This window comes from Culex quinquefasciatus, chromosome 3, assembly GCF_015732765.1.
Source record: "Culex quinquefasciatus strain JHB chromosome 3, VPISU_Cqui_1.0_pri_paternal, whole genome shotgun sequence".
NCBI lineage: Eukaryota > Metazoa > Arthropoda > Insecta > Diptera > Culicidae > Culex > Culex quinquefasciatus.
This window is the reverse complement of record NC_051863.1, coordinates 115,171,919-115,191,273: the sequence shown is the minus strand read 5'-3', so window position 1 is coordinate 115,191,273 and position 19,355 is coordinate 115,171,919. Positions and strand designations below refer to the sequence as shown.

Here is a 19,355-nt window from a genome sequence, read left to right as displayed (position 1 = left end):
GAACACAAACGTACAGGTGTAATGTGAAATTGCTGTATCTCATAGAAAATTAAAAGTTTGGATTGATAAGAAACATTTTGTTTAAGATTTCTTCAAAATGTTGAAAGGTGGATCAAATTACCCCAAACATTTTGAAAATGCCGGTTTAAAATATTTTTTTAAAACGCTTGGCATGATTCGAAGAGTTCATCTGATAAAATACCCTTATTAGCCAAACATAGTTGAATGTTTAAGTTTTCAATTCATGCTAAAAGATCATAGTTTTGTGAGAAATTGACAGAGTTATGTGCTATACAAAAAAAGGGGATCAAGTCTCCCCACTCTTCCCTAATATTGAAAAAAAAAAATTCAAAATATTCAGGTTAATAATTGAAAGCCAAGTCCCTCAGTAACTCCATTGCGTTCCATTCATGCGACACAGCCTCTCAATGGTCATGTGTTGAGAGATGATTTGGTTAGTTGGAGTCCATTAAACACCGCAACTTCACATTCTCTCATGAGACCTACAAAGAAGCCACCAACCAACCAACCAGTCCTACCTTTGTTGGCGATTGTAAAATTAGCGTTGCGCGTCCCATCTGAAGCTCTGTTGCTTTTTTTTTTACATACCATTGCAACCACCTTTTAAGTGTAACGTACATACAAACATCTCGTGGGAGACCAAATTCTCAGCGGTGGTGTGATTTGCAATGTTTTGGCTAACAGCGCATGTGAAGAGTGAACACCTGAACAGGTATGGTGAGACGTGTGGTTTCTAGATCAAAACGGTTGTTGATTGCTCTTCATTTTATTTGGAGTTCTCTTCGCTGAACTAGAAGGTTTCCCAAGTCACCGTACAGTGGTTCCAAACTATGAATTATTCACAAGGAATGCTTCTTTCTAACACCCACATTTGATTTATGATTTTTTTTTGTATTTTTGTAGTTTTGTATTTTTGTATTTTTGTCTTTTTGTATTTTTGTATTTTTATATTTTTGTATTTTTGTATTTTTGTATTTTTGTATATTTGTATATTTGTATTTTTGTATTTTTGTATTTTTGTATTTTTGTATTTTTGTATTTTTGTATTTTTGTATTTTTGTATTTTTGTATTTTTGTATTTTTGTATTTTTGTATTTTTGTATTTTTGTATTTTTGTATTTTGTATTTTGTATTTTTGTATTTTTGTATTTTTGTATTTTTGTATTTTGTATTTTTGTATTTTTGTATTTTTGTATTTTTGTATTTTTGTATTTTTGTATTTTTGTATTTTTGTATTTTTGTATTTTTGTATTTTTGTATTTTTGTATTTTTGTATTTTTGTATTTTTGTATTTTTGTATTTTTGTATTTTTGTATTTTTGTATTTTTGTATTAATGGAAGAATTATTAAAATATAATTTATGAAACATAGAAATCTTTACCTAACTTTACAGCCAACAGCACTGTCGTTTCACGCGCGCACAAGTCTTTTCCCCAGCACACGTGTTCAGCTTTCAGAACGCGCCAGAAGCTTGATGCGTATAAGCTCACGCGCATGCACGTAAAAGGCTTCACCATCAACATGTTTCGCGTGCCAAAGCCAACTCCAAAAGCCTACTTGGATGTTTCTGCTTGATCTCCAAACATCTCAACTGAGTGCGGCAAGAGAGCCGCCTGCAACTCGTCGTCGTCTCCGTCACAGCCTCCTGCTCAACTCGGAGCTTTATTCAAAATCGAAAGTGAATCGATCGCAGTCTGAATTCGACCTTCTTTAGCACAGCATCGTGCCGCCGCGCTCTTTGGCTCTCCCGCGAAACGCTGCTGGACTCGTCGACGATCGTGAGTTTCTTCGTTTGTTGTTGTTGTTGTTGTTGTTTTTGGTGCTGATCTGTGTTGTTGTGATGTGAAGTGAAGCAATATCCGCGTGAGGCCGCGATCTGTTTTTGGCGCGTACGTGTGTGTGAGTGTGTGTGTCTGCGTCCCTCGCTCTCTCTCTTCTCGTTCTCTCTCTCTCGCTGGGTCCTCTGAGACTGCTGGTAGATTGTGCAACACTTTCGCAGTCACAGTGGCCGCTCAGCACTCTCTTTCTCCCCCTGGTGGAGACCTCGTCGGAGGTGGTGTTTGGAGCGATCCTCGGGGGTCCGGGCGGGTCGTGGGCAGTACGGGCGGTTTTGCATTCAACGTGCTGGTCACCACCAGACAGAAGAGAGGTATTTCGTGGTGGTCGGTAATGGTCAGACGTCAGAGCTACTGGACTGGTTAGATAAAGGTGATATGGAACCATCCATAAACCACGTGGTTATAAAATTTCAAACATTGTCCCCCCTTTCAGTAACTTTTATGCTTGTATGGACTTTTTTCTTTGATAGAATTTTCCATGTCTAAAATAAATCACGTAAGTTATCGATGGCCCTCAAACCAAATAACATAAAAAATATCTTTATGGTAAAAAAAATATTCAAATTCACAAAACCACGATAGTTTGACATCGATTGTTGTCAAACCATCGGGGTTTGACATCTATTTTGACAGCCATTTTACACGGCGTTTACACCAGGGGTGCTCAAAGTTTTTGGAGGCCGGGCCAAATTTGAAGCTCAAATGAGCTTGCGGGCCAAATTTTCAAAAATGGTTTTAAAAAAATAAATTGCGCTATTTTAATTTAAAAGATTTAATTTCTGTTATTTAAAAAAAGTCAATTCAAAATAATAGAAACCACAAAATAACGGTTTTCTATCGGTATTGTTTATTTTATTGTTTCAGGTATTTGAAAAAAAAAGTTTTTAGCCGAAATTTTCAAAAAAAAAAAGTTTTCTTTTTATGTATCGAAAATGGTTACATTACATGTTGAACAATTCTTCTAACGGCGTAATTATATCTATAAGTAAAGTGTGGCTAATGAAAAATCTTTGAAAGACAGAATTTCAACATTTCAGTGAAAAAAATTGTAAGAAAATGATTTTAGCTTCCGTATAGTTAAACTGCAATCATTTAAAAAAAATAAGATTCGACAAAATAAACCAATCTAGCGAAAAAACATTTATTTATTTTATCGAAAATTCACTAAAATTCAAATTATTTTTAGTAAACCCCAACATGCTCGAATGCAAAGGAATGTATATTTAATAAATTTCAGCTGATTGCATTTAAGTTTAATTTTTTAATGTTTTTTGAAAATATTTTTTTGCTCCGAAAGCTTTGTAAAATATTTGCAACAAACTTGATCGTCCGTTTGTCTGCCTAAATCAGTTGGTAGTGAATCAGATTCGTTATCTACGTTCGAATCCTGAAGTGCAATGTAAATTTGAGGGTCAGTTCATAAAAGGGTCATTATGGCTTGCAAATTAATGAAGAAAACTTATATTTTTGCAACCATTACAGAATTCTAAGTCAAACTTGAACGTTTTTTTTAAATATTTCCAAAAATGTTTGATGAACATTTTGACGATATTTACTAGTTCCACGTACATTGAAACGTGTGAAATTGTTTTAATTATAAAATTTTTTGAGCAAATTATTTGTATCCTAAAGTGGGGATCACAATATAAATAATAGGTTTTTTTAATTAACAAAAAATAAAAAAAGCATATAAAAGTTTAAAATAAACCTTATTTTTGAAAAAGTATAAAATCACTTTACAAGTGGTCTACGGGTCATTTTAAATGATCATTCAAAATGGGTCCGCGGGCCACAAAATATCACCTCGCGGGCCACGTTTAGCCCGCGGGCCATACTTTGGTCACCCCTGGTTTACACAAACACACTTCTAAACTTATGTTTTGATAGTGTGCATGAATACTGTTAATCACTTTTATATTAACCATCGGAGATCATAACTAAACTGAAGTTTGTACCCCGTTGGTTTGACAAAGTCAAACTAAAAAGTGACGAACTGTCACTTTTTACATGGAACTTACACATACTATGAAGCCAAAATATTGTTTGCATGCGTGTAAAGAGAATGTCAAACCATCGCCGTCGTGCCAGCTTGTCGTACGTGCATTTTGGGCCAAATTGAGTTAAGAACGCCATGTAGGAGCGGCCGTGGCTGACTGGTTACGGTGTTCGCTTTCTAAGCGAATGGTCCTGGGTTCGATTCCCATCTGCTCCCAACGAGAAAGTGTAGGAAATATTAATCTTGAAACTCTGAACATGAACGAAAAATCAAAGTCGCCCGAGTCGGGGTTCGATCCCCCGTCCTTTGGGTTGGTAAGCAAAAATGCTAACCACTAGGCCATCACGGCTTGGTGAGCGACGTCTGGAATTAGGAATACTGTTACTATCAAACTATATACGCGCTGGGTCCTTGTCCATTTGACAAGGGTTCGGAAGTTCTAAATAACGTTTGAACCCGATTGGTGCAAACGTTCTTCAGGGCGGGGCTTGTCGATAAAAGCTGAGGGACCTCGCGCTCGGCTAGCCAGCGTAGAAATGGGTCACCAAAGCTCGGCAGAGCTAACACCTTCCAAATGCCTATGCGAGTTATTTGCATGTATAGAATGTAGATCTAAAAATACATGGAAACAACTCAATTTGTAAGAAGCGACCGCGTGGTCCCGTTTGGTTGGTTGCACACACACACACACACACACAATTGAGTTAAGAACGCCATTTTGTGCAGCTCACACTGTCTCGCCATTTGACCTTCACAGATCCCCACAATTTGATTTCAATCATGAGACATTCAATAAAAACCGAAAAAACTACGTGCATTTTTGTCACTTTACATATGAGCAATTCTCTGAGATTTCGGTCATTCGATTTTTTTGTATTTTTTAATCCGTCTGAAACTTTTTTGGAGCCTTCAGTATGCCCAAAGAAGCCATTTTGCATCATTAGTTTGTCCATATAATTTTCCATACAAATTTGGCAGCTGTCCACAAAAAAATGATATGTGAAAAATCAAAAATATGTATCTTTTGAAGGAATTTTTTGATCGATTTGGTGTCTTCGGCAAAATTGTAGGTATGGATATGGACTACACTGGAAAAAAATGATACACGGTAAAAAAAATCTGGTGATTTTTTATTTAACTTTTTTAACACTAAAACTTGGTTTGCAAAAAAAAAACACTATTTTTAATTTTTTTTTATTTTTTGATATGTTTTAGAGGACATAAAATGCCAATTTTTCAGAAATTTGCAGAATGGGCAAAAAATCTTTGGCAAAAATCTTTGAATGTTTTATGATTTTTTGAAGCAATACAGATTTTTTCAAAAAATCGAAGCAAATGTCTGTGGGATGTGTGTAGACACGACTCATATTTCAAAAGAGCATTCATTGTATTTTTGACATTTTTAGTAGAAGTTGACGTTAAAAATTTAAAATATATTGCACAAAAATATGAAAAAAATTTAACACATTGTTGTAATAGTTGTAATAGTAACATCACAAAAAAAATGCGACATTGTTATTAGGTGGAAATCGGAACTGTTTTGACTGTTTAGGACAGGCCTGCCCAACGTCCGGCCCGTGAAGCCAATTCATCCGGCAAGCGATGGCTTTTCATAATGACCTATGGGCTGGTCATACGGCTGATAATAAAAATTTTTATAAATAAACTTAGTGTCTGAATTATTTTTAGAAGCTTCAGATCAAATTTTTACATTCTATAAAAAACATAATTACACACATTTTTTGATTTCTTTATTTTTTTGTGATAAATTTGTTACCAGTTTTAGAACCTTTTCATAAATCCCTACCAAAAAACAGTTTTTGACTAAAACTGTGTTGAACTTTGATTTTAGACGATTAAAATGTTCAGAAGAGTTGTCAGTAGTATCAAAACAAACAACGAAGACGCCAAATTGAAAGGAGCTATATGTGATGAGTTATGGTATGATTTCGTGATAATTTAGCTAGTTTTTGAGCTTGGTATACAAAGCGTCGGGCAAATTTGGGCAAAACCCATACAAGGCTTCAAGTATGACTGTTTCATTACAAAATGTCGGGTGAATCATTCGTCCGAAGGTTTACGGTCATTGATTTCCGAGCATATTTATTTATTTTATTTTTGATGACTATTTGAATGAATTTAGGACACTTGTAAAGCACATAAGCCATTTTTGCGATTAAGTCGGACACACGAGGCGTGTAGGCCAGACTCTTGTGAAAATTTTGATGATATTGAATAAACGCGTTTTGATATTGAATAAACAAAAAATAGAGCTCACAATGGAAACAATAACAAACATGTTTTGTTTGGTTGTATTTGGTTGCCGGTGTCCCGAGATATAATTAAAACTGTTTACAGTAGTCGGGCATGTACGTGTGTCAAACGAGTTCTGACTAAAATCCCTTTAGCCGGTAAATGCGACATTTACGGCAATTTACACGTGCTTTTGAACTAATCGTTAGGGTGGCTCGAAATTCAGAACAGCCATTTTTTTTGTCACAGTCAGGTTTGAGAGAGAACAACCGCCTAAAATGTATCGACAAATTAAAAGTGAAGTACAAAAAGAATGGTATCAATTATTTCTACTCTCAAGTCAAGTCTTTCCACGTTCAAAGCTGGCAGGGGTTGTAAAAAAGTAGCACATTAAATTAATTTTAAGCATTTCTAGATTAAATTTTCAAAACAATCTATCCGTCATGGGTTTCCTATGCCGATAGGATCTTCAAAAAAATTTAAAAATTTAATCTAGATTTGAAAAGGGATCTTTCGGAGTTTCTCCTTAAAGATGATGTTCTCCGTTTGATCGATAGTGAACTAAGGCTAATCTTTCAATACTTTCCGATTCATTCAACCGTCACCGTGGTCCACGGCTGACCAGGCATCCAAAAATCACAGCCCCGGTTCGATCCAACGGCAAAAGTCCACTTTTGTGGTGTGCAAAATCAAACACTTTTGCCGTATAGGAAAAAAAGGCCAACACACCGCCGGGGCTAAAAATATTAATTATCATAGTAGTCGTATGAATGGACATTGATGCATGGAAATACTATGCACAGTCAAAGCCTACTCTCCAACTGCAGGCCGCCACTACTGCAGCTGCACTACGGCCTCACAACGGCTACCGTGACAACCTCGAGATCTCGCCGCCACCTCCGATCACACCGGCGGCGCCTCCACGCCTCCTTCGACGATGGACGGTTGCCCCTGGTTTCAGTTGAGTCTGCACATGGCCGTTGTCTCGCGGTATTTGTGCGCTGTACGTGTCGACCTGACCGATCAGGTCTGGCCAGATCTCGGCAGGTCGCCGTCACAGTCTTTGGAACAGCCAGAGTCAGAAGGAGCTGTGCGAGCGCAATTCTACACCACATCCAATTCAATTTGAACTGTTGAATTCGTCCACGTTGTGAAGATCCGTCCTGGGGGTGCCTGCACACAAACACACACACACACTCTCCACGCGGTTCAGCGGTCCTTGGCGGAACTTGTCGTGCACCGTTCCTCCACCTGGCCCTCGTGACCTCGAACTTCTGCTCCTGTAACGCGCGTGGACTGCTTCCGCCGAACCAGTTTCAAGTGATTTAACTTTAGCGTGTTAATAGGGTTACGTGCCCAAAAATGTGTGAGGAAAACAGTTCGAGGTTAGGCTCCCAAAAGTGATTGTTGTTGATCTGTTTTCTTTCAGCCACGTAGCGAAAGGTTCAAATTAGTCGCGAAAATCGAAGAGTGTGAAAAATCGTGTAATAATCGTGATCGATCGGAAGAGTGACGAAGCGCGGGACGGGAAACAACTTTTTGCTGCCACTACGGTTGTTGTTGCTGAAACAGTCCCAAGGAAAAATCCGTTGCGAAAACGAATGGATATCGAAAAAGTCACCATTTGCATACTTGTGCGCGCACGTATTACTAGCAGCCAAAACGCACACCAATACAAGGTTTTAAAATGGCCCGTCTACTAGTTCTGCTGCTGTGCATTTCCATGACAACAACCCAGAAGCCAGGCAACTTCAACTTCAAAGAGAAAGGTAAGTGAATGCCCCTATTATTTGGTGCAGAAAACTGGGAGAGAGAGCAAAAATAAAAATTGCACCTCGAACAGCTGGTTTCGTACGAGTTACGTAACGACACATACGACAATCCAATGGGAGTACAAAGCATCCTGCTGGACAAGGGGACCCTGGGGTAGGGTGAGAGCATCTACTGTTGACCAGACTCGCATTTTTGGGCAATGAAAACCTTTGCATTCTAAACTATGTAACAGTTCAAACAAATACATTTAAAACTGAGGTGAAATAATTTGATGGAAATAACTTGTACTACTCCGCCCTTTCAATGGCCAGGCCTACTGCGTACAGTTAACCGCTAAAATTAATCGTTGAAATTGCTGTCGCGTTATTGTAATTTGTGCACCGTTTGTAACAATGTTTACAATGATTTTTTTTAACCATAACGAAGACACATCAGGGGTCCGCAGTAAGTTTGTTTTTATTGTTTCTTTGATAAAACATTGATACTCAACTGACTGAACCTTAAAGATAAGAAAGGTTTAATATGAAATGTGAATAGTTTAAAACCTATTTGCCAAGGTGGCTATTGAATTTTCAAATTCTAATTTAAAAATTATTCTATGATTAAATGATGACTCTTTTGGGGAACGAAAATTAAATTTTGGAAATATTTTTTTATGATGATTTAAAATCATTTCGTTGCTGTCGTGCTAACTTGTCGTACGTGTATTTTGGGCCAAATTGAGCTAAGAACGCCGTTTTGTGCAGCTTACAATGCCTCACCTTTTGACCTTCACAGATCCCCAAAATTCGTTTCCAATCCTGAGATATTCAATAAAAACCGGAAAAAACTCCGTGCATTGTTGTCACTCTTCATATGAAAGAAGTGTCAATCTTGTCGTGCTATCTTGACACAGCCTGAAAATTGATGAAAGTGCGACAACTGGCCAAACTGATTTAAGGTCGGAACGCGTTTGACACAGAATGTTCAACCACAAGAAACGTGTTTGTTATTGTATTTATTGCGTGCTCTTGTTTTTATTTATTCAAGGTCAAACATTAAACGCGTTTTTTCTCGAAACGTCAAAATGCGACACGACGGCGTCGATTTAAATAAATTCTTGCTTTGGGATTTATTATCTACAACATTTTTTTAATAAATAAATTTCATACACTTTCATTATAACCAGCGAAGCAATTGTATTGTGTAGTATTGTAGTATTAAAAGGTATATTTTTTTTGGTAAATTTCGTTATAATTTTATTTTTAATGTAAAATATCGAAAATTTTGATTCAATTGCCTTTGTAAAAACTATTTAATACAAATACATAAAGTGTGATCAAATGTATTAAGTTGAAAACCTAATTAAAATCGTGAGTTTTTTTTCGATTTAACCAACAAAATCGTTTGATATCGATACTCTTTAAAACACATTTAAAATAATTATGCTTGTACTGATTGTGGCAAAATTGTTTTCAAAAAGTTTTTTTGTAATATATAATTGACGACTATTCAAGCACATAATAGTTCCATGGGTTTACCATAGTACCTTAATAATGATCCTATTTCCCCCCGGGGTAACTATGCCATGAATTTTAGAAACAGTGTTACCGTAATCTGGGGTGAATCGGGAATACAGTCTGAATAGGGACAGCAGTTTTTAGAGCAGTTTTTAAATTTGAAAATGGATGTACACATTTTGTTGGCCTGAGTCTGTTCTAACCGAAACCAACCAGAAAAATCAAAATATTCTGCTCCAACATGGTTTAAAATGCTGTCCCAATTCGCCCCATGTGTCTCGATTGACCCCAGTTTACGGTATTTAAAAAAACGAAAATATTGTCAAACAAATTACCAAAACTCATTTTTGATGTAAAATCTTATTTGCGTTCGAAAATGACTTATTATTTTTTTAAATAAATTGCCTCGATTTCAATTTATGGGCGTCAAAGGCTGTCTCTTTGAGTTTAAATTCTATGATAAATTAGTTTTTTAATTGCTTTATAAAAACCAATTATGTAAAAAACAAGTCCAATATTTTGAAATGTCCAAGATAAGTGTTTTTAAACCTTTCAAAAGATTACTTTTGAGTCTTAAAATTTAGAATTTATTTTTAATCAAAAATAGTAGTAAGTTTTACAAAAAATATCATATCATTAAAGTGCCTTGAGTTTTCAAACGGTTCAATTAACACCCAAAAATATGAAGTATTTTTTGGATGTAAATTCGTATTTGTATCAAAAATAAGTTTAATGATTTGACAATATTTTCGATTTTTCCAAAAATCATTTTTTTCCAAAAAATCATATCTTTATACCAGATTTGAATAATTGTAAAAGATTTCCTTTAATTTTGTTATAATGGTAGTTCATCTATTAGAGAATAAAAACTAAAATAAAAGAAAAAACATCATAGAAGTTTTAGAAGAAACCAAATATATCAGAAAATCCCTTAGGACCATCCATAATCCACGTGGACACCTAAAAGGGGGGAGCATGTGGGGGAGGGGGGGGTCAACGATTGTCCACGCTCCATACAAAAAATATTTGTTTTGTATAGGAATTGTCCAAGAGGGTGGTCTGAGATTTAAAAAAGTGTCCACGTTGTTTATGGATAGTACCCTTCTCATGATACTTATTTTCGAACATTCACAAGCCCATTTTGTATGACCAACAACATTGTATGTAGACTTCTATGGAAAATCTAATGATGCAAGGGATAAGGACATAAGGAATTCATTGATAAAGTTTAAGTTTCATTTAAATCTAAAAATACAAAATTAAAAAAAGGAGAAATTTTGGAGAATTTGAGATTTGAAGCATGTTAAAAAAGACAGTTTTTTTCGTGAAACCTTTACACACTTTTACATAAAATTAGGATAATGTTACCTATTTTTTGCAAGTACAACCAACTAAGACTATCTTGGGGTTTCACATCCAAAAATGATTAGGATTCTTATTATCTCGTATCAATACCAGAACTACTACACCTATATTGTAGTATGCTTCCAATCTTGTCCACCAACACATTGCCATCACAGGCTAGCATTGACCCAGTTGTCCTTCCAGTTCTGAGAAACAAAAGTGGTATCCCTCCTCTGCACACCTTGTCCACGTTGACATTTGAGTCCCAACCTTTCGATCGCGGTATTGGTAAGGACCTCCTAAGCGACTGCAATGCGGCAGCTTGCATGTCTCAACTACATCTCCACCAGTGAGTCGCACAACCACCCCCTACGACGAGGAGGGATCAACTGTGACCATACCTTGGAACCGTACAGTTTTCTGAATTCCAGGTCAAGCTGATTATGATGTGTGTTTACATAATCAGTCGTGTCTCGCGGGCCGACCCAAGAAACCAATACCTTCTCCGGGTGACCATACACACTCTCTCTCTCTCTTGAGTTGAATAGTTTTGCCTTTATGGTGTCTGACTTGTCACGCATGTATCTACGCCACCCTCTTTTGGCACGAACCCCACAAGCTGATCTCCTACGTCATCACGCCGTGGAGATTTGTGACGTAGCGGTCACTTTGGAATGACCGGTTGTAGCGGGCAAAACCCGACAACAATCTCTTTTCTTTTAGAGTTGGTGACGTTGGTGGCGGCGATTTCGACGAAACTTCAAAAAAGGTTAACTTGATGACCTTGGGAGGTAGTGACTGTGTGTGATAGTTGCATGGGTTCGAGCGCCAACAACACTCGGCCCGGTCAGTTTGAGTGTTTCTTTTTATTGATCTATACACACGAGCTGGACAATTGCGGAACCGGAACCGGTTATCGTAGTTGCAAATCAGTCTTGGAGATTTGATTATTTGCAGAAACAAATAACAACATTTCTGATCACTTTTTTCATTTTAATGCAATTTCTTTTTGACAAGACAACATTTTTTTTATGGATCAACTATGGTCCCCTTAGAACGAGCTGCTTAGTAGAGCTTTTCTGTCAAGAAGGATCGCGAGGTTGATTTTTCAAAATTGATTTAAAAATTCATTTTAAACTCTTTGTGGTCCTTTGTACAATGACTCAGAAAAATAAGCTTTATCGCTGTAAACAATAATATCAACAATTTAAGCTTAATTTTACGACCCAATTATCAAAGAAACCACTCCGAAAAAACATTGATTCAATGGCTGGTTTTGGCTAAAGTTTTAAGATTTTTAGATATTCAGATAATTTGATATTTAGATGTTTTTAGATTTTTAGATTTTTAGATTTTTAGGTTTTTTAGATATTTAGATTTTTAGATTTTTAGATTTTCAGATTTTTAGATTTTTAGATTTTTAGATTTTTAGATTTTTAGATTTTTAGATTTTTAGATTTTTAGATTTTTAGATTTTTAGATTTTTAGATTTTTAGATTTTTAGATTTTTAGATTTTTAGATTTTTAGATTTTTAGATTTTTAGATTTTAAGATTTTAAGATTTTTAGATTTTTAGATTTTTAGATTTTTAGATTTTTAGATTTTTAAATTTTTAGATTTTTAGATTTTTAGATTTTTAGATTTTTAGATTTTTAGATTTTTAGATTTTTAGATTTTTAGATTTTTAGATTTTTAGATTTTTAGATTTTTAGATTTTTAGATTTTTAGATCCTTAGATTTTTAGATTTTTAGATTTTTAGATTTTTAGATTTTTAGATTTTTAGATTTTTAGATTTTTAGATTTTTAGATTTTCAGATTTTTAGATTTTTAGATTTTTAGATTTTTAGATTTTTAGATTTTTAGATTTTTAGTTTTTTAGATCCTTAGATTTTTAGATTTTCTAATTTTTAGGTTTTTTGATTTTCAGATTTTCAAAAATGTCAAAAGTGCTTTATTTGATCAAATATACAAACATAAATTCCATAAATACCGTAAAACGGGGTGACTTTGATAGCCGGGGTGACTTTGATAGGTTTGCGATTTTTCCGCAAAATGAAGAGTACAATTAAAATACGTAAGGAATGGTTTAGAAACATACACAGAAAAAAAAAGTTGAATTTTGGAATGTTGAAAATTTGGTAGGTTGAATATTACCTCTTTATTTGTGTAATATTACATAAAAAATGTGTAAAAATGTGAACCTGATGAATATTCATCAAAAACTGATGAAAATTCATCATTTTCTGGGGTAAATTTATCATTTATTTTGCCACAAAATCTGTCACCATTTCCTGATGAATATTACCATCATTTTTTTCTGTGAACATGATTTTCAATCGGAAAACGGAATGCATTTTCGGATTCTTTTAACAATTTTCCACTAGGAGAAGGTTAAATAAATTTGTAAATAATAAATAATATGTGTTTTTGAAACACCATTTAAAAAAAATCTCCAAATTTATAAGCAATTTCAGTTAAATAAATTTCATCTAAAATGTGAAAACTTGTGATTCGTGCTTCAAATTCTGTAAAAAAATGCAAAATAAATTGATAATTTTATAAACAAAACCAGTTTTAACAAATTTAAGGCGAAATTTCGACTTTTTAACAATTTTACCTTAAATTTATATGTATTTTGCTTAAAAGCTTATACACTTAGTTAACTAAATATAAACATTGTTTTTTTTCTTCTTAAAAACTATATCAGCTACTTTAGTGATGGCACATTTAGGGTACAAATAAAGTTTGAACATCTTAAATATGATTTTAACAAGAAAAACTATGACTATCAAAGTCACCCCGGAATTAAAACTAAGAATTTTTAACGTAACTATTTTTTTAAACATTATTGAAAAAACTTTTATTCCGAAATAGTGCATGGACTTTGTGTAGTCTACCCCAGTACATGTTTTAAAAACCAACTTAATCCACCTATGTGGTTGGTGCCTTCCTCACTCTTTTCCAACAATGGGTGACATGTGATATGATGGGTTTGGACACAAATTTCGTCTGATTTCGTTAAGTTCCGGAATACAAAAAACACACATATCACTCAAGGGCTCATAAGTGGCATCTTGAGTGGTCATAGCTTGAGACAGGGTTGCTAGATCTACAATGTTTCAGACACGTTGGAAAGGTCTTTTGATTACCTTACCAACGATGGGTCGGATGATGGATCCGGACATTGTTTACATACATTTAAGTGAGATCCGGCTACAAAAAAAAGTACATAAATATCACTTAAGTGGTCAGAACTCGAGACAGGGTTACCAGATCTTCAATATTTTAGACTCGTTGGAAGGGTCTTTCGATTACCTAACCAATGATGGGTTGGATGGTAGATCCGGACATTGTTTACATATATTTAAGTGAGATCCGGCTACAATAAAGTACATTAATGTCACTTAAGTGGTCATAGCTGGAGACAGGGTTACCAGATCTTCAATATTTTAGACTCGTCGGAAAGATCTTTTTATTACCTTACCAACGATGGGTCGGATGATGGATCCGGACATTGTTTACATACATTTAATTGAGATCCGGCTACAAAAAAAGTAAATAAATGTCACTTAAGTGGTCATAGCTTGAGACAGGGTTGCCGGATCTTCAATGTTTTAGACTTTTTGGAAAGGTCTTTCGATTACCTTACCAACGATTGGTCGGATGATGGATCCGGACGTTGTTTGCATGCATTTAAGTGAGATCCGGCTACAAAAAAAGTACATAAATATCACTTAAGTGGTCAGAACTCGAGACAGGGTTGCCAGATTATTAATGTTTTGGACTCATTGGAAAGGTCTTTCAATTACCTAACTAACGATGTATAACATGATGATGTTTGGTTCAGTTTACTGCCATTTATTCAACTTCCGAAAATATGTGAAAACACATTTTTATACATAACTTTTGAACTAGTTATCGAAACTTCAAACAATTCAATAGCACCGTATGGGACCCTAAACCAAGTCGAATGCGACTGGTTTGGTCAAAATCGTTTCAGCCAGTGCTGAGAAAACTGCGTGACATTATTGGTCACATACACACACACATACACACACACATACACACACACACATACACACACACATACACACACATACACACACACATACACACAGACATTTGTTCAGTTTTCGATTCTGAGTCGATATGTATACATCAAGGTGGGTTTTCGAGCTTTAAATAAAAAGTTCAATTTTAGAGCAGGATTATAGCCTTACCTCAGTGAGGAAGGCAAAATAACAATCTTGAGAAAAACCTTACCTGTTGGAAAATATGCTAAAAACAAATTGAAATCCTATCAAAGTCACCCCGGTTTACGGTACATGATTTTCCAATGAAGATTTAAATTTAGGCACTTTTTTTGCGTTTGAATTTTATAATTTTTTTTGAAATAGACAAAAATTAGCAATGAGTTAGTAAGGGTTGATTATTTGAATTTTTTTTTTTTTAACTTTATTAGGCATTTTGATTTTATAATTTTTGTAATTTGAGAACTTGGGATTTAAAAGAATTCAAAAATTGGATTTGATGAGTTAGATTTTTACCAATTATTATATAAGAAATATTTATTAAATGGTTCGTGTTTTGAAAATTCTCTTTTCAAAAAATTCTCCACAAAAATTAAAGTTAGAAATTCCGACCATATCTTCAACTTTTGCTTTTCGGCTTTTCAACCCTCATGCAAAAGTCAAAACCATGAAAATTCCACGGCCACGCACGCACACGCCGGCTCTGCCTCGTTCAAAGTCACCCCGTGCGCAGGCAGATATTTTCCGAATTTGCCTCACCACAATTGCCATATTGTGCAACCGCACACAACTCCAAAACGGACACGGCAATGCCGCACCGTAACGCATGGATCACCGAACACGTGTGTTTGGGCCATAGCTGTCAACCGTGAAATGGAAAACAATGTTTCTCTGTGTGACACGATCTTGATTAGGGATTTGCATGGTTGGATCACCTAATTCTCCAAAACGGACCCACGAATGCGTGAAGATCATCATTTTCAGAAATAAAAAATCGTTTTGAGGCCTTCACAACTACCTTAAGACCTTTGCGATCGTCTGATAAACGAAAAACTTGTTTCTCGCGTCGACCCACAGCTAGAATTTCAATAGATCCAATTACACAGCCTCCGACAAGTGTTGTTCAGAGCATCCGTGGCTTCCACCGTACAGACGTCTACAGAAACTTGCTGATATTTCGCAATCACCTTCGGAGATCTGCTCGTCTTTCGGTTCCCGGAGTTGCAGCTGCGGCTGCTGCCGTTGTTTTTTGTTCCATCCGACAAAGAGACCCCCGTGGCTTGGACGTTGATACCCACCACCGTTGTAGAAGTTGTTGTTGTTGTTCAGCGCTCATTAAAATATCTGCTGCTGGTCAACGGCAGCATCGCAGGGTCTGTTGTGTTTGACAATCGAAGTTCATGTTGGAGGTCTGTCTCCGCGGGTCATACAATAAGCAGCGCTTTGCTACATGTTGACAATAATGACACCACCACCGTGGAGCATGGCGCGAGTGTACTGGGTTGGCAAACAAATTAAAAGGGACAGTGTTGTCGTCCTTGGGTTAAGATTGTCGAGTGGTACAAGAAGACTTTCGTTAGCTAGTTAGAAACTTTGTTAAACATCTTTAGTAAAGAATAAAACGGAGCAAATTGAGTGCAAACAAAACCGATCACAAAATGAAATGGCATACGAGTCGATCGATTTCAGCATTCGTCCAGCTTCCGAATTAGGCTCCTGCATCCAAAACAGCTTACCAACTCTATAATTAGGCTCCTTTTTGGTGCAAGTCTAAACAAAGTTTCAACTTTAATGATCTGCGGCTCTGGGTGGTTTTGGCGTCAACGATCAATGATTCTTTCCAATTTGGGAGCGTATGTTGCTCAAACTTGCTAACCCTTTAGGGTGGATTGTATTACTTTCTTTTGCCTAGTCTTTCGTTCTGTTTTCTACTTTCGGTTCGGTGGTTTCGTTAGTTGAGAATATAAATCATCTAAAAATTTGGCAAGATTCCAATCAGCTTTAGAAAAGTTCGTCCAAAAAGCAAACTAGCTTTGCCAAACGAGTTCCCTCGCATATTAGGACTGGTTACTTTGCTAGTGCTTTAATATTAGTTTAGAAATGAAAGTGTTGGGTCGCGGACCCTATTCTCCAAATAGAAAAAAAAATCTCGAAAAAAAATTGCGGAATTCTAGAGAATTACTCAACAACCAATTCAGGCTCTGAAAGGCATCATTCCCAGTCGGCCATGTTTGTTTTAGAAAAATCATTCAAATCTTGATTTACAATGTACCAATAAGAAAAAAAGAAATTTTTAGGATCAATTTTTCACTAGGAGAAAGTAAAATAAGGTTGTATATAATAAATATTATGTGGTTTTGAAAAATAATTTGAAAAAATCTCCACAATTATAGGAATTTTTAGTTGAACAAATTTCACATAAAATGTGAAAACTTTTGATTCGTGCTTCGATTTCAGTTGAAATGCAAGATTAATCGATAATTTTATAAACGAAACTAGTTTTAACGAATTTCATGCAAAATGCTGTCTTTTTAGCAATTTTGCCTAAAATGTATAAGCTTTTGTTAAAAAGCGTATAAACTCAGTTAACTAATAATAAACATTGATTTTTCCTGGAAAACTATAATTGCAACTTTAGTGATGGTACATTAAAGTTCATTGATGTTTATTGAGTGAAATTAAAACAGAGACAGAGTTTTTTGGGCCGTCAACATAAACTTTAAAAATAACGTAAAATAAAATTCAAAGTTTAAATGGAACTAGAAATCTAATCAACTGAAAATCATTTTAAATGCAATTTTCTGCATTTATGATCGTATGCGTCATGTTTTTGCTCGTTTAAAACAATGTGGCATGTTTGTAAAATTCCAATGCACAGTACCACAAAAAGTTTTTCAAAAAAAAAAAAATATCTTCTGAGAAAGGGGAAATCAATTGAGGGATGCTCCAATTTGCTGCAAATTTGAAGATTCAACCCAAGTCAACAGTTCCTTATTTTTAAATAAATTAGTCCCAATGACCTGCCACCAATATGTCAATACTATTTTGACTAAAAACATACGGATCTTTGAGTTTTGTCATGAAACATAATATGCATTATTTTTCGTCATTATAAGGTTTACTATTTAACTTTTTTTTGCAACTTGCATTGTTGATCATATCAATAATCTGCTGGTGAAATTTGATCATACAAATAAAAAAAAAAAAGATTTTTAAATTGAAATTGAATTTTTAAATTTAATTGTATTATAAGTACGATCTATGTCAGGGGAGACCAAAGGTGTCTTTTTATGGCCCGCGGATCCTTTTTGAATGATCATTTAATATGGCCCCTTAACGAGCATGAGCATGAGCATGAGAGATCACCCATGGTTGCCCCTCCGTTGCTGAACAGAACCGTAATATCCTTTCAGCACTACTGATCATAGGCTTCGACGATCTAGTGGTGTTTCCCTTATCAACAGCATGTATTAATGCGCCGAAAAGATAAAACACCATGATTGCTAAAACTAGATCAGTTGCGAATAGGTAACAGTCATTGGCCACCAACGGCGCCCGCCATGTCAGTTTGTAGACCTCGATTTTAAGGGACGGGAATGTTAGTTAGCGCAGGTTGCTACTAGGGCAGCTGATTTACTCTGTGCTTACACCCCACGAGCGCCAGGAACCTGAAAACTTGTTAGTAGGATAGGGTGTTTGGTCAGGATTCACCATAGAAGATGATGATGCGACCCAAAATCATAGTGTTTGTTGAAAGGTATTATATATTATTCTCAAGGCAAGCAATCGGATGCGGCGGATGAGACTTTTCCCGTTTATTGGTTGTTAAATTTTAAATGAAATGGTTTAATCTTAGACAGCCGACTGTGGAAAGATAGAACCAAAATCATTTATAATTATGGAATGAAGGATTAAACAGTGTAACTTTTAAATTGAGATGTTTAAACGAATTTTAAATGATTGATGTTTAGTGAGGTACTGATTAACGAAGCGAACGACGAGTTACGATGTGTATCGTTTTATTCTCAAGGCAAACAATCGGGTGCTGCTGTAGAGACTGTTTTAATTTAGCCTGTTGGATTTTTAAAATTTGCTTTAGATCCTTTCTTAGACAGCCGGCTGTGGAAAGATTGAATCATGGTGAAAGAGAATAAGATGACAAATAACAAAATTAAACTCAAAACATCAAAAGCATTGATTGTTCTGAGGTGTATCCCGATTAGCTTTTTATATATTAAATAAAATATCAAGATTTTGTAACGCAAAGTAATGTGTCCAACAGAAAGCTTTTTTGTGTTTAATCAAGATCAAGAAAAGAAACTAGTGACGCGACGCGTTGTTACTCCAATTGGGATTTACCTAAGAACATTAAAAAATATATATTCTTCCCGTATTGACTCCTCTTGACCGTGCGTGTTTGTAATGAAATTACTATTTTATTAAAACACAAAAACCTCGACGAACTCATCCGGCGGCGTGCTTTCCGATTCACGGTGATAAAGGAAAGACTGATTTCATAACAGCTAGTGAGACAAAACGCTAAAATTACTATCATTCCAGCAGAGCAACCGCGTGGTCCCGCTGACCTTATTCTACTCG

The 19,355-nt window shown here is 35.5% G+C and overlaps 1 protein-coding gene across 1 annotated transcript in view; it reads left to right on the top strand.

Annotated features, from left to right (window-relative positions):
- The first annotated feature begins 1,696 nt into the window (after positions 1–1,696).
- LOC6031300 (C-type lectin domain family 4 member F) overlaps positions 1,697–19,355 on the top strand; it is a 106,717-nt gene continuing 89,058 nt past the window's right edge. The window contains 2 exon segments of the mRNA XM_038258851.1: positions 1,697–1,799; positions 7,538–7,877. Of these exon segments, the coding sequence (XP_038114779.1) occupies positions 7,796–7,877 (82 nt within the window). The 5' untranslated portion in view covers positions 1,697–1,799; positions 7,538–7,795.